Genomic DNA, 16,123 nt, shown 5'->3' on the forward strand with positions numbered 1-16,123 from the left:
AAACTTCGGAAGGTCGAAACGCATGACTGACTCGAATCGTTGTGTTTTCGTTTCCTCCAGTCGCCGTTTCCAAGCTTTGACTTATTGGCGATGATTCGACTGGAATCGACCGTTCGGAGTATTTATCGTATGCACCTGGAAGAGCTCGCGGTGTACCAATAGCAAGAAAGCAACAGCGAAACGTGTACAGTCTTTCTCAATGGAACAAAAGACAAGCATCATGTGAAGGAGCGAATCGCGACTGCATTGCCTCACGCGGCAGCGCAGTTTATCGGTTGCGTCGCATGCAGCGTCGTCCGTAAGAATTGCGCCTGCGGCGCCCCGATGCAATAATATAATATCGCGTGTCGAGATGGTCGATCGTTGCATTTTAAATGCATGCTCAAGACGTAATTGTCGCGTAAGCGGCAACGAATAGAATACGTGCGCCAAAGTGCCACGAGAACTTTTCAATAGATTATACACGTAATCGATCTTGTACGGCTATACAGAGCTCCGACCTCTTCGTCTCGTTTCTCGCGTGATAGCGCATACATATGTGTATGTGTATAAGTAAGATGCACGAGTGTAAAAATGCTAATAAGTGCCGCTTGAAGAATAATATCATTTGAGCGACACCTCGAAACGAGGGAAAAATAACAGGAGCAGCGAAACAATCAAAGTCGTTAGTGAGATTCTCTGTTATTTTCGATCCTTCGCTCGAGATATATCTCGTTGCGCGGAAAGTGAGCTCGTAGAGTTAAGTTCTTATGCCTCGTCAACGTAGTAAAACCGTTTCCCGTACTTTTTAATATTATACATGCCCATTTGTGAACGCGTATACGATGCGTGAGCGGGAAAAAATAAATGTTCAGACATCGAGCAGCCTAGCATTCGCAGTACTTCCGCTTCCTGCCAGTTGTCCGTTTGCCCTACTCAAGATCATCGTCGAAAAACCTGCCTCGCCGCGCACCATAGTACATGCTCCTTTGCCCCGGTAATAAGCGAGGTCGGTGCAATCTCGGCGACGAGTCATTACAAGGGCTCAGCTCTCTCGGGCTCGCCTGAGAACTTTGTACGCTCGATTTGCCTCTCGCAGGCGTTCACTTGTTCGTCGTATCATTAGATGCTCGCTTCGTTTGAATACATACATCTATACCGATCCTTTGGATCTCGCTCGAATGCTTTGCCCTGTCATTACGCCGACTCGCTACATGGTCTGTCGATTCTAAAAACTCATTCGAAATCCGAGCGAGACACTTTAAATTGTTATTAGCGTAGATAAACACCGCGCGAACATGCAAGTACGGATTAAAGAGTGGATTTGAGTTCATATTTCCATTAGCGTGTGGCGTTCCGAGGCAGCGCTCGACGCTTCTTCAATCATTACAAGTTATTTCAACTCTAATGAATAATATTGTTTTAACAGCTCGGCACAAAAATTATTGTCCAGGGAAAATAAAAAAAGGCGACGAGTACAATACGGTGGCAGCACAACAGTCCGGTATAAAAACAAAAGAATGTGCGAGGTTGGCGTCTGTCGGCAATCGTTGGCGCGTAGTTTACGCACATTAAATAGCGACTAGGGCGAGCGAAGAAGAGCAAGAAAAACACCAGCGAATGAGGAAGCGCAGCACATTACGGCAGTGCGAGAGGCAAAAAAATAAAATAATAATGAAGCAAATAGCTGAAAAGGTGGATGGTGCGCGACGCGTGGCAGCAGCTGGCGCACGCCCGATCATCGCGAGGCGAGAAGCCAGGTGCAGCATTGATATTTCCCCCTTTGCTCGTGAGGCGAGCACGGCATATATACCTTAACTCATTTACGTACCGCAACGCGATAAAAAAGTAAGCAGACCTGTTAAATATGTGTTAGGCATTTGATCCCCTCTCTTGAGTCATCTCCAAGTGTAGTGAATCATACTTGCGACGCATCATATCCTATGTAGGAAAACCATATCTAAAAACCCATAAGCTACCCCCATGTGACCAAATAACTATTTCTATATTCACACTTGTATGGGAACGCAACATCAGCAGCTCGAACTGAGTTCTTGTTTATCAGAATTACCAAGTTTCTCATAACAATTGTGAATCCTTTTGTTAAGCCACGCGAAATTGGGTAAGTTTATATGAGAAACTATATCAAAACTTTCAACTGCAAAAGTTCAAGTTTAGCTCGCTACTTTTAAAATTGGCCAATATTTTAGTTTGTTTGTTGATAGAAAGTTTAAACGCCTCGCCAAGGCTTTTTTTAATTGAAAGTTAAGGCTATAGTCTTGCGCTGCTTCAGCGCTCACTCGAAACTTATCCAAACACCAACACTCGCTACATGTAACAAAGAGAAGTTTTTATCCGAGATTTCGTAATGTAAAGATCAGCTTATTCCATTGATATTCAAATAATCTCCCTTCGCATCGCCTCTAGTACGAGCGCGGTCAACTTCGGCGAGGTATTTGGCCGATTATTTCTTTTTTTCTTTATAAAATCGCACAACATTTCGTGCCGGGAGACAAAGAAGCAAAAAAATATGGAGTTTCTATAAGCACGAACAAACATAACTCACAGTGTGTTCTTGAGGCTTTATTATTAAGTACAGGAGAATGAACGAATCTATTAACGTTCACTCTAGAGTGAGAGATCGAAGGCCGCTATCAGCCGTGTAGAAGCAGTATATAAACGCTCGGCGCGATAACGAATATAATCGATTTTAACCGTGTCTCATGTCATAATAATTAATGTACCTAGTCAATTTCAACTGGAGGCATTCATCGGTTGAACGGCCGTTTAAGGGAACTGTTAATTTTTCCCAATTTTTGGCGCGGCGCTATTCAAAATGATGACCTATTAAGCTAAATGGTCGGTATATGCTAATAGAGTCGTTAAAGAGAAGCAGGGAAAGAAAAGAGAGAGCGGGGGAAGGGACATTGTCACCTTGTGCGGCGCGTTATACAAATCTTCGGAAGAATCACGTGCATATGATCGAGGGAAAAAGATGGCACGTTTGGGAAAATTGGGCGGCGATATTCCCTGATGCCTCACGTTCTTCTCGCTAACGAGCGCTGGTAAACGTAAACATTATTAAGGAAGCATCGATCATCGATCGTTGGAGGTCCATTGTAGGTAGTCGAATCGTTGTGATGCAAAAAGGAGCCGCGCGCAAAAAAGAAACGTTTCGCACAATAATGCGATGCGAGGCAAGATGACAGTAGCGGAGAGCTATAAACGTAAATCAATGCGTACAAGATAACAATGTGTTTATTAGTAGCCGAGGCGTGCGAAATGCGGAGAATCGACGCGGTGGTCACGCTTTGGCGATCATCGCCGAGGAAGCACGTAATACGAAGTCGCTCCCCAAGCAAGTATCGCGAGGACGATCGGCCTCTGCGGTCCCACCCCCTCGCCCGAACAATAAGCGCATCTCTGTATATAGATATATTAAAGTAGTATGTGTGTATGTGTAGGCAGAGTCGTGTGCGCGGGGCATGTGTACACGATCCGCCAGCAGCACGCAACGCCGACTCGACTGTCCGTGGCTGAAAAGAAGGAAAGGAAAAAGAGCGAAAAGTTCACGCTCGACGTACCCCACTAAAAATCCCGACACGAAGATAATCATCCTGCTGATCCGTTTGTGTCTGTTAAGTGCCTAGACGTAATTTCTCCTTGTGCTCGCTCTTTGCAGCTCTTCTACCTCGTCGGAGCTAGCAAGCAACACGAATTTGTCTAAATTCGCCTATTGCTCGGAGCTGCGGAGTGGAAAAAAGCGGCTTTTCTGCAGGCTTGACTCGATTTGCTGCACACGCTTTAACGGAAACTCTGCTCTTTCTCGCTCTCGTCGCTCTCACGCCGTCCTCTTCATTAGTGCACTGCGCCTATGTATATATCTATATTGTTGCACACTCGTATAAGCACGCACGCACGATTCTGCCAAGACGACGTCGGCTTTTTTGTCCTTCTTTTTATCGCAATTCACCACTTTGTATGTAAGAAGCTCTGCAATATTTTGCGGCTCGCGCTCAACTTTTAAAAAGTTCACTTTGTTTTGTTTTGCTCGCTTCTTTGCAAACTGACACAAGTCACAAAAAAACACGAAACGAAAGTATATCGCACAAAGTATATCACACCGTTAGCGGAAAATGGAAAAACCGGGGAACAGATAACGAGGAAAACACGAGGACACTAGGAGCGTTGTTGCTGCAATTGCAACGAGGGCTCGATCGTATAAGCCATGCCGGCTGTCGCGCGAGCTGTGCGGGGCAACTAATACACGCTGCGTGAAGTCGAGCGAACTCCTCGAGCGCAGCCGAAGGACTGAGAAGGCATAAGGATCGGTTCGACTAGGTCGGCAGCGCTCCGTACAGCATAAACTCGCTCTCTCTCTCTCTCTCTTTCTCGTACACACGCTCGCCTCGCGCTGCTCCGAACTCGTATACGCGCCAGATGCGCGATCGAGACGAGCGGCTATAAGGCGCTCGACGCGCACGTCCTTTCCATGATCCACGCGTATATAAGCTGCTATTATATAGCTGCTATGTACATGTATACGGGCACATGTAGCGTGTATATACTCTGTATACATTTGTACAGTTCACAGTTTGTAAGTTGGGGCATGAAGCGCACGTATTATACCTAAGTATAGGTGCGGAGGATATCTCGAGGAGGGAGAGCGTGTCTATGAGCGACTATCGCATGCGTGTTTGTGTGTGTGTGTGTAATGTGTATATGTGCGTTGGCCGCCAGGAAGATCCATGTATGGGCACGCCGAATTGTGTATACTGTACAAGCCGTTGCTACTTTATTATGACGAGTGGGAGTATGCATAATTAATTGCGATACGAATACGATCGCCTTTGCTACATTTATTTCCTCGCAGGAAGCTTTTAAACGAGTTTATATGGGGAAAGCGCAGCTATTGCGACAAGCATTATGGCACTACTACCGGCTCTCGAGTGTCCGGTTTTTATTCAATCTGCGATGTTTACATCGCGGATAAATCCCTCATGCATATTCTGCAAAACTATATAACTGTGATTGACAAAAGGAGCGTCGAAGCGAATAATCGTATGTATACGAGTAGCGTTAACGAAATTTGATGAAAAAAAAAAATGTTGTCGCGCGTCGAGTGTACCTCGGCTCTCGTGCGAATTCGCTCGAGCCTCGAGTGTCGCGTTCGAGGATGTATTACGTTAAATTACTTTGGCGAGTCTCGTGAGAGCAACTTTACGCGGTGGCGGTGGTTCGCGCGAGCCGATTGCCGAGAGGTCGTCATATTATATAGTAGCAGCAGCAGCAACGAGTGACGAGTGATAGCAAAAATTGAGCAAAGAAAACAACATCCTGCGCCCCAATTGAACGTAGGCGTCAATTGTCGTCGTGACTCGTGAGAAATAGCAAACAGTAGCAGAAAATACGCAACATCACGAGGTAAAAAAAAAAACAACAACGCTACGCTATCCGAGCGACCTATATCGTATTGTTCTTGAGTGCGTCGCATAAAGTAATAGCGTCATAGAAAGTAATCCACTAATTTCAAACGCGAGACTTGGACCGCTAATCCCATTTTCACTTGTCTTTGTCTTCGTTTAATTTTGGTAAATAAAATTAATTCGTACACAGATTTTTCTTCTCCGTATCCTGTATAGCGTAAGTATACGAGCGAGTATGAAGTTATTCGTTTATTCTGGCGCGTAGGCGCCGATTGAAGTAAAAGAGTTCCACACCCACTCTTCGTTTCATTTATTACATAGGCGAGATCGAGCATAGAGCTCTCGCACACAGTGATAGATAGTTTTTCTCCTGATCGTGTTGCGCTATAAACGTTTGGATGCCCACGGAGCTGTCGCATTTCGAGTTCTTTTCTTCGAAGATTTGTTTCCAGACGTGAAAACGGCGAGCATTTCTCTCTCTGTGTATTGATATATATAGCTATACGAGCTGCGCGTTGACGGCAGAGCCGAGTATAATGCTCGGCGCGAACTATATCGAATGCTGTTTTCACCGCTTTCGTTGTTGCTGCTACTCGATGCTCGCGCCGAGCAAGCAAGAAGAAACGAGAGAAGGGAGAAAAAATGACAGGTCCTGTTTCAATTGATCTGCCGAATACTGCGTACGCTACATAAACCGCCAACGCGAACGTGCTGCTCGTACGATTCACAATTTATATATAGGCAATCTTTCGGGGGCGTATTGTGCGAGGTCTACGAGTTTCCTGGGCCCTCCAATCACGCCGTCTAATTTCTGAGCTTCCGTTCGTGTATTCAAGCCACATTATATGCATATAACACACTCGCATTATATCCTCCGTGCGCGTATTACATCCACGCGGGCTGGGAAAGGAAATAAAACGGAAGCTGTGAAACGCATTATGAATTTAAGCCGCTACCACGAGCATCGCACGAGTCTGAGCGAAAAAAAGGAAAAAAAAAGAAAACAAAGTCCGAAATTGATTTCGTCCGATTGCGGTCGAGACTGGAGCCACCGAATAATACCTGCGTTCGTGCTTGCACAACGTCTATCGAATTTTACATGCGTATTGGCCATTGCGAGTCAGCTCGCGGTTATTGAATCTTGATTGGATTTCGTTACTCACGTAATATATCGAGAAGAAAAACACAAAAAGCGATGTGGTGTTTATTTATCGACACATTGGCAGGTGGCTGCCAGTACTCGATAAGTACCTTTCAATCGATTAAAAACAAAAAACTGTCTTTTCACGAGGGTGCGTCGGATAAATGTAGTATCTTTTTAACCGGACCAAAGAGTAGATTGCAAAGTTATACGAAATCAATAGCATAACAATGAACGTGGACCAACAGATTTCAGTTCGCAAGGCACTTATGATTCATAAATAAATGAATTTCAATGTATTAAAGTCGAATCACAGGCTTCAACAGCGCGACAACTTTATCGATCCAATCCTATTCCAAGTGCACAGTGCAATGCACTTGACTCGATTCTTTGAGAGTTCATGATATCGATCGTCGGCAGAGTAAAAAATGAGACGTCGTTCCTTTTGATAAACGAAGAACAACAACATTAAAAGCACTGGTAGAGCAGGGCCTAAATTAAAAGGTAGCTCATCACGAAGTCTTTCCTCACTTTCGACGATAAGTATTGTAGCTCTCAACGCCATTGCAACCCTTCAGCCTGATTCGCTGATGCTTGCTACTTTCTTTTATGCTCAAATCTCTTTTCATTCGCCGACGAACCGAATGCTGCTGCTGAGCGATGAATATGAAACATCTACTTATGAAGCAATCGACCCAGTTAACCTAATTAATTGTCCGACTTATTCATCGTCTCCAGGAAATATAAAAGAACAATGATATAAAAAGATTTAAAGATTAATCAATGATAAAGGAAAATTTTGACCAGAGCTGCAGTGTGAGTAATATTTGTACAGACTTATCAAAATGTTTACAAAGCAACTGCTAAAAGTAAATAAAAACGATTACGATCAAAAGATGGAGCGGCGACGGTCCACTTTTAACAGCACAAGGTCTCTGTAATAATACCTCGAGATCGACAGAATGACGAGGTACAAGCGAGTAGAAACCGATCGTCGCGTACAGGCCGTCGGAGTAAAGAGGAAAGAAGCCGAGGCTCGTGCGGCTTGCCAGCGGTGTGTTCCGAGTGTTACATATTGGTATATATACAGCAGCCTGCAGCAGGCGGCAGTTGGCACCTGCGTCAGCTCGGAGCGTGATTCCTGCTCCAAAACATCTGCACAGCCACGTGCCGCTGCACCTATCAGTTCTCTCTTTTTGTTTTTCTCGTCTCGTATCTTTCTCTCTCTCCTTCTTTCTCCTTTTGGTAGAGAGTATCTATGTTACGCGATGCGTGCCGGTCCGATGCTCTTTCCTCCCTCCACCGACTGGAGGAGAGAGAGAGAGAGAGCGCGCGCGAGCGAGCCACGCGATTTTACTTATACTTTTCGGCGCACCTGCCCTGGCACGAGCCAGATTTCTGATTCTTCCTTTTCTTTTTTATTTCGAGTCATGTCGAGCTGGCGACGAAGAACCTCGTTATCCTCGCAATGGACAGCGCGTATACGTACGTATACGCGGGCAATGCTCGGATAAAGAAACGATCCCTTTGTGAAGGGAGGACGAGGGGCTCTCTGGAGGACTCGAAATGCCGAGGCTCGATGCAAAGACACGCGGTAGCAGAGACGCCAGCTGCAACTGCGATCGGCACAAAAGGCCACATACGCGTGTACTGTCTGCCTCGCCATGGATTTATAATAATGTGTATTATGTACATGTTGCGCGCTCGTTGCTGTGCGCGAGGATCGAAGGAGGAGGCCTTTGTGCAACGCTCGCGACGCGCTTGATGAGCTATTTTTTCATGCGCACTGCTCTACAGCTCCGTTATTTTTTTTCTCTCTCTCTCCTTTGTCATACTTGTTTTTATAGGTCGTAGCAATAGATTATACATATATACACGTCGGCGTAGGTATACAGTGCTCCAGTGCTTGTCGAGGGATTACTTTGACTGTATATTTTTAAAAATATTAAACGACGTAATAATCCAATACAGCGCGTTTTGCACGCGATTGACGTAAAAGCCCCTCTAGCGTGATAATATCTTGAAAATATGCCGCGCGAGCCGAATATGTTATATCAGAGGCTCGCTTATTCTTCCTCTTTCTTCGCTCAAACTCGATTAAGTCTGCTGCACGAGTGCAAGCATAGTAGTCGAGTGCTTCCGCACCCGCGCGACCAGCTAATAAAGCCCGATAAATGATGCGACATATGCGACATCCGACCTGTAAAAACTGAAAGCAATAATTTGAGCGAAGCTACTCACGTGCGCGTGCTTCTTTGCGCGGACTCGTTAATGAGCCACGACAGCTCCGCAGCGAGCCAACGAAATGGAATTTGCAAGTCCTAGGACATTGTCATTGTTTCGATCGAGGAAATTACTCATCGGCGACGTGATTTGTGGCCATGTGGCAATTCTTTTATATCATACGTTTCGTACTTTTATTTTTTGGAGGTATTAAAATTAAAATGAGATGGATGAGCGAGTGTACGTATATGCGCGTTGAATATAGGCACGCTCAGAGGACAGAAGAAGACGAAGAGAGAGCAAAAAAGAGGCTTCGCAAGTTGCCCGGATGGTACAGTGCGTGGTGTGGGATGGGCGCGCCTGGCACGTGTCCAAGAGGCAGCTGAATCTTTGTGGTGTGCCGTCTGGAGGGCCGCTGTCGCTTCTGTTCAAGCTGCACAACATAATACGCGAGCCAGACGACTCGTACGGGCCGGTGCTCTCGTATACGACCAACTTGAGCGCGAAACTTATCCGATGCACATCGCGCTGCACAGTGCACACACGACTCGACTACCCGCACTTTGACGTGTTTAGCTTTTATTTTGGCGTCCGTGTCAAGTGATGATATCCACGCGACAAAATACAGATAGGCAGCGCACCAAAGTGCCTCGCTATATAGGCAGTGGCGGAAGCCGAAGCGAATGTCAAATGGCACTTGTATCGCCGCAAATACCAACTCGCGATATGTCCCCGGATGCACGTATCTCGCAATTCTCCGTCCGATGCTCGTGTGCCAATCCTTTTCGTGCGCGAAAATTGTTTGAAAGTAAAAATTCGTTTTACATTGAAATATTCGTGCGCGGGCATTTTTTTATCGATTAATAATTACACGTTGCGGAGCCGACGTACCGTAAGGATCGAGGCCACACATTATGCCAATAAATAAAGCATGCCGCGCATCTATTTATGAATATGCGCGCGCGCGCTGGTGCGCGAGTTAAGTGAAAATAAATTAGCAATCATCGCATAATGAAATCGCTGCGTTTAAAAACGCACACTCGCGATCGCTCGCACCGCACGAATCGCCGCAATTAAATATTTCACGGACCGAGAGCCAAGTGGGCCCGATCGCGGACCGCGGCGGCGCTGCGAGAGCAGAGCCTTGTAATAAGCTCCAGTGATGCTTTCCAGAAGATAAGAGAGCATGAGAAAATTATCAATCGCTAATAGGCTTTGCGGAGGCTAGCTCTGTACCGCGCGCAGCAATATTGTCTTGATAAAGCCTTGTGCAATACATTTTATTTGTTTGAAAATCCTTTGCGAGCTCTGTATTCAAAGCAGCTGAAGAACAATAGCTGATAATTTGTGCCAACTTGGTTGTCGAATCGCGGAAAACGCTTTTTAAGTACAGCTCTTAGTTGAATAAACCATACATATGCATGAAGCTGGTATGAAAATAAGAAAACGTCGGTTTAAGTGGTAAAAATCATACGTTTTGACATTGCGCATGCGAATCGGTGTACGGGCAGTGGCTATACGTGAACTTGAAGCGAGTGAAAAAGCTTTCATAGGTAAATATTATTGCGCTCGAGTGGACAGGCGTACGTATAGAGAGTTGGTGCGCGCAGGCTGGTCTGCATCTGGCGCGTTACAAGTGCCGGTACACCATATATATTATATACGTACGCGTATAATTAGGCGCAGTTTGCGCTGCGGCATCGAGTCCCGCGAGCGAGCTTGGCGCGTGCAGATATGGAAGAGTGCGCGCGATATACGCGATGTTACTTGGCGCGTAATGGATGCGCGAGCTACAGGAGCTTGCTGCCGTATAGGACGATGCTCAACGATGCGACGTCGATTTTGCTGCTTCTTCCACGCGACGACCCCTGGCCGATATGCGCGCGCGCGTGGCATCGAATACGTATTACACGTTGCCGGTGGCGGGATATACATAACGGTAGCGCGTACACATATAATATAAACAACGTGTGCCACGGGAGCTGCGCGGCGCAAAGTGGATGCACTATAGCGGCTCGTAATATTAACTCTTCATGCGCCATAAACACGCGCGAGCGATTATATACGCAATGAGTGTCTGTTTCTAATGCACAGCTGGCCTTTTTTTGTTTATTATTATTAAAGTGCAGCAGCTCCCGAGAGGATGAGCTGCCTGCATGTACCTATGTAGCGGCATCGTGGATTGAGTTGGATTTCAGCAGACTTCAGCTATACCGTGGCAGGAGCTCTTGCAAGACAATCGGACGGGTGCGCTGCGGTGCTCGGTTTCTCAATTAAATTCTCCGCCACTCGTGTGCCGACTTTCGCTCCACACGCACCAAGATTTCTACCTTATCGTCTGACGAAAAGTTCCCATGGCGGGCTAACGTTAAAATGTGCTTAGTTAATTTAACCGATGTAATAAAGTATGGTGTAAATTAATGCGTAAGCTGAAAATAGCCTAATGCATGAGAAAAAATTTCTAATAAGAGTATAGCAGGGGTCACTTTTAATAGGTGAGCAGCTGCATCGATCGCCGGTCACCGAGTGGTCTTGGAATTTCAGGTTCTTGTCCGAAGTTTCAAAAAAGCATCGAGAGGTTTACTAGAAGCGTTGATTATACGGCCGTCTCTCGACGCGAAGCTCATTGAGTGGTTATAAGTGTCGTACGACAAATCTGCGGGGTAACTATATGTGGAGCGGTGAGGGCTCAGCTGCCGAGCGGGTGCCAGGGCATAAACATCATCGGTCGCAATTAATGCTAGCTCAGGAACTGCCATTAGTGCGCGTCGTCGCGCGGTATAGCTGCTGCTGCGAGCTCTTATATCGCTGCATGTACGTTCATATACTACTCAGCACTGGTGGTTGTTCTTTCAAGTGAAATCTCGCCGTTTCTACTGAATGCACGACAAGTGCTCTCGCGAAACAGGTCAGAGGTTCACTGAACCACAAGTTCGCCTTCTCTCTCTCTCTCGCTCTCTTTGACTTCGGCGCAGTGACAAGTTTGCAGAGCTCGGAAAAAAACCTACAGCTCGCATCGCGAGTGCATCAAAACAAGCACACACATGAGCTACCGATGTCACGATTTTTTTTATACCCAGTCGTAAAATCGCTTTTGTTCAATTAACAACATCGACACCAATGCTCGCGCATAGAAGCTTACTTACGCGACTCGTCTTCTGTTTTTCTTTACCTGCTTTTTATCGCTTCAAAACTTTTTCCTACAAATTTTCAGTTTAGCAGTTTTGAAATAAGTCCTGACGTGATACGTAAAGTCAATTTTAGAATGATTGATCCATCACTGAGAAAGTTCGTTGCACCGACCCTGAGAAGATTTGGTCTTAATTATCGTGCATGTGCGAGATTGAGTTTCTCAAAGTCGAGCGATTTTGCAAACAACGCAACTTCAAGTTAAACAAAAAGCAACTTCCTAAGTGACTTCCGTATCGAAACTTTTGTCTCTGAACTTTTACACCGAAATCCCAATCCAAGCTCGATTGCAGCGGATTGAGTGGAAATCGTTCAATTCTATTACCTAATGAAAATTGTCTAGAAGCGAGCAAAATTTCGAACTTACGAAATTAACTTAAGGTGCATTTAGTCGCATTGAGGAAGGAGCGCGAGTATTGATTAATTATCCGTCGCTATCTTCTTGTAAAATTGCATCGACCTGCAGTAAACACGAACATTTGCATTGTGTATAGCTTGATTGTAATCTAGAAAACTCGCTCACGCAGTGCTGCAACTGTTCCCTTAAGTAATTGTGACTATTTGATTATATTTTAGGTGCGGCCGATGAAATAGGACTTTTTAGCGATTGAGAAGTGAGCATTGGGTTTTGTAACCGTTGACCGTTCAACAGGTCTTTCTCCGCGGCGACATAGCGAGTAGGTTTCGAGATGCTTTTCTGCATACAGTGAGACAGCGGACACATAATAACCAAGACATTATTTTGCGGCGATCGTTTAATGCCTGACACGAATATCCTATTAGTTTGTGCTCTGCCTGCGCAAATAAATCTGCTTTTACTTTTTTTTTCAATTTACCGACTCATTCGGAATTACTATACATCACAAGCACAAAGCGTTCGAATGGAAATATGCCTCTGAAAAGGAGCGAAATTCACCACTGCGCGTGTTCATCGATGTCTTTTTTCGCGCCGTTAACGCCAAAGTCTAGCTATTTATTTGTTGAACTTATATACAGTCGCCAAGCGTGCAGAATTCTGTTGTTTACAGATTCCTATCATTCACTGGACATTTCATTTGAATGCAAATTTTGGTTATAAAGTTGTAAAAGAGCTTCGAATGATTCAATATTTTTTCCATAAGCGTGTTAGTACGTTGTTTGACACGTTTGAATCATCGATCAGCTCTTGTTTCAATATTGATTTTTGTTCAATACTCGACTCTGTGCACTGTGTCTCAGGTGTGTCAATTTTTTTCTCCAATCGCAGTTCACTAAAGATTGAACGAAGAATAATCTTAACAATTTTTTATCACTTCTACCTTTTAACATTATTATTTTTTCTTCAAGTTGAAAAACAAACGGTTATAGTAGGTGATGTACTTATAATTTCATTGTGTCCAGTTGATAATTTGAAAAAATTGACTTTTATATTTACATGACGTCTTCGTGACTACTAAAATATTCTCGCCAGCGTGAAGCTATAATTTTCTGAGAATGGATTCATATTGTCATCGTGACTTCGTTTACATAATTCACTGATTGTTCCAGAACAAGTTTTGCTACAAGGAGATACACGCATTCAATGCAAATAAATTTCGGTAAGACCTCTTTGATCGATACGCATCACCCCATAATTTGATTAAAACCCACATTTAAATTGACATATTAATCGACATTTAATGATTGTTAAAAACAGCTCGAACGAAACTGTGAAATGAAAATAAAAAAATACGTATGCATCTATCTTCAGCTCTCACACGAGTGAAAAAATGATATTAAAATAAATAATGGAAATACCGATTGATAAAGTTGGTGGGCGTTGAATAGCCGAGCTGCAATCTGGAGCGAATAACTTTTTCATGGACGGTGACGACGCGCAACGAGCGCGAGCTCTGCTGCACTTTGGTCGTTTTCACGACCTGCTGCTGACGATAGTGATGATGATGATGATGATGATGCGGCTGCAACGAGCTCGACGACGAGCCCGAGGAGCCGCTGCAGCCCTGTCGATAGTGCGACGACGCGGGCCTGTCGCGCGAAGACTCCACGAGCGTTGCCCCGTACATTTTTTATTCGACTGTCGCTGGCGATTCGCTTGAATTTTGTCGTCGCTTACGTGCCGCACATTTTGCTCGACATTTTTTTCACACTTGAGCACACAACATCTCGTTGTAATTTATCACTTTCATTGCGTTTGTATTTCTTATGAAATCGAGTCGTGTTTTTCGTTTTTTTTCTAGCTTTTAAACGCTGCCTTATCTTCAAAATAATCTCGATCAACCTGCGATTTTTAAATTTATTTTTGTAAATTACCTCAAATTTACCCACAATTGAGAATAGCCAAAGCGCAATTTCAATGGTGTGGTGAAATTTTACGAAACAGGAGAGACCATGAGTAATTTTAAGAACAAAGTAAAAATTAAATAGCAATCAAAGCCAACTGTTGGAAAACTTTATTAAACGCTTTACGCTGAAATGTAAGTTTGAAAAAGTGAAGGAAATTATCGATACCAATCGAATAGCTTTCATTCAAGAAAATAACTATTTGTAAGCTGTCTCATATATATATCTATGATTTTTCTACACAAAGCATCGATTAATTTCGGGTTTTAATATAGTATGTGCTTGAGATACGAAAGATCGATGGAATCGATCGGTTGCACGCAATACAGCTCGGCGATATGGCTATTAATTTTCGAGCATATAATACGCCCTCCCACGATTCGAACGCGTGAGAAACGCTTTTACTCTGGATAATTCTTTCCGTACGCATCAAAAATAGCAGAACTACACGCTGGAGCGCGCGTAAACATGGAACGAAAATTGGGCGTTTTCGGCGACGATACTCCGAGCTTTTCCTTCAACCGAGTCAAGCAATCAGCGGCTATATGTGTATATTGTATCTATTATTCCACGCAGCACATCTGCATGCGTATACACGCGCAAGTGTACGTGCATGCATTGAAAAAAACTTTCTAATGATCGCCCAACGTTATTTTGCCAAGCGAATATTGCACAGACTTCACTTTATCGACTCCTAATTGACGTTTTGGGACCATACGTACACTCTTTGACGTGCGTAAATTGGAATTTATCGAGCCAAGTGTGCTTATAATTTCCACAATTATTATTCATTTTTCGGTATTGCCTATACCGTACGATTTAATAGCCAATCAAACAGATCGATAAAGACGACAAAAAGTCAATGAAAGTCAGAATTCTTTTACATTGTTTTCTGGAATAATACTTGGCAAAAAGTAGTAAAACTTAAAGATTACCTAGAAAAAAGTCGATAGAGTAAAAGCAAACAATCGCTTTCACAGCAATGAAGCGTATAGCCAGTCAAGCTTCTGTGCGAACGAATACGAGAGAAAAGAGAAGAGCTACAAGTCGTATAGCTCTCTCATATAAGAAGATTTAAACGCTCGGCACTTGGCATAAACATGCTTCTCGTTCTCACGAGCGCATTTTCTCGCGAGAATTTAAAGCTCCGCTTGCACCGGCTACGTCGCATATACGTTACACGCGTGCGCGACAATTCATAAATTTATTTTGAAAAAAAAACCTCATAATGCTGCTTATTACTTCGAGTGAGTTACTAAAGTCGTTCAAGTGCCGCAGCTCGGTGTGTATACGTCGATGCGTATCGTTAGGCGTTACCGTGCGACAAACGCATGCCGAATGCTCGAGCGCTGCACGGATCGGTGTGCAGTAAACCTGCGTTTCTTCTTTCGAGAGAAAAATTAAGACGTAAACACGTGAAACCTCGATAAACGCCGTAAACATAAGTGCCAACTGTCGGAAACAAGCACTAAGCGGCTCACGAACGATGGATACCATGCCGGGGCTCTGGAATTCAATGTAAACAAATGCATCGATGAAATAAGCCTGAAACCGAGTCAAATATTTTCCTTTGATTCGAAATAATCCACGCGGTTAGAATAAAACAATCGTACACATTTTTTTCAATTAAACTTACAAGTGTTAATTGAATTATAATTGATCAATCGATGACAGATCGAGTGCTTAAGACTCATTAGGTTTTAGCTATACATGAGAAATACATAATCGTAACTAATCTTGATATAAATGACCAAACCCGCTAATCGAACGTCATCAGAAAATATGATAGAGCTACTTAAGTGTCAAAAATCGGTTAAACAAGCAAGTCTTGAATGAGGTACCG

The 16,123-nt window shown here is 44.1% G+C and overlaps 1 protein-coding gene across 5 annotated transcripts in view; it reads right to left on the reverse strand.

Annotated features, from left to right (window-relative positions):
• Positions 1 to 16,123, reverse strand: part of LOC106649871 (IQ motif and SEC7 domain-containing protein 1) — an 83,884-nt gene that overhangs the window by 6,241 nt on the left and 61,520 nt on the right. The window contains exon 2 of one of the 5 annotated variants that reach the window (XM_014367568.2): positions 13,735 to 14,218. The exons of 3 other annotated variants lie outside the window; for them this stretch is intronic. In XM_014367568.2, coding sequence (XP_014223054.2) covers positions 13,735 to 14,003 — 269 coding nt within the window. In that variant the 5' untranslated portion in view covers positions 14,004 to 14,218. Of the gene's footprint in view, positions 1 to 3,563; positions 4,302 to 13,734; positions 14,219 to 16,123 lie in introns of those variants that run through there. One more of the 5 variants, XM_014367566.2, reaches the window with a different exon arrangement.

The sequence above is a fragment of the Trichogramma pretiosum genome, unplaced genomic scaffold (assembly GCF_000599845.2).
Source record: "Trichogramma pretiosum strain Unisexual culture from Peru unplaced genomic scaffold, Tpre_2.0 scaffold12, whole genome shotgun sequence".
NCBI lineage: Eukaryota > Metazoa > Arthropoda > Insecta > Hymenoptera > Trichogrammatidae > Trichogramma > Trichogramma pretiosum.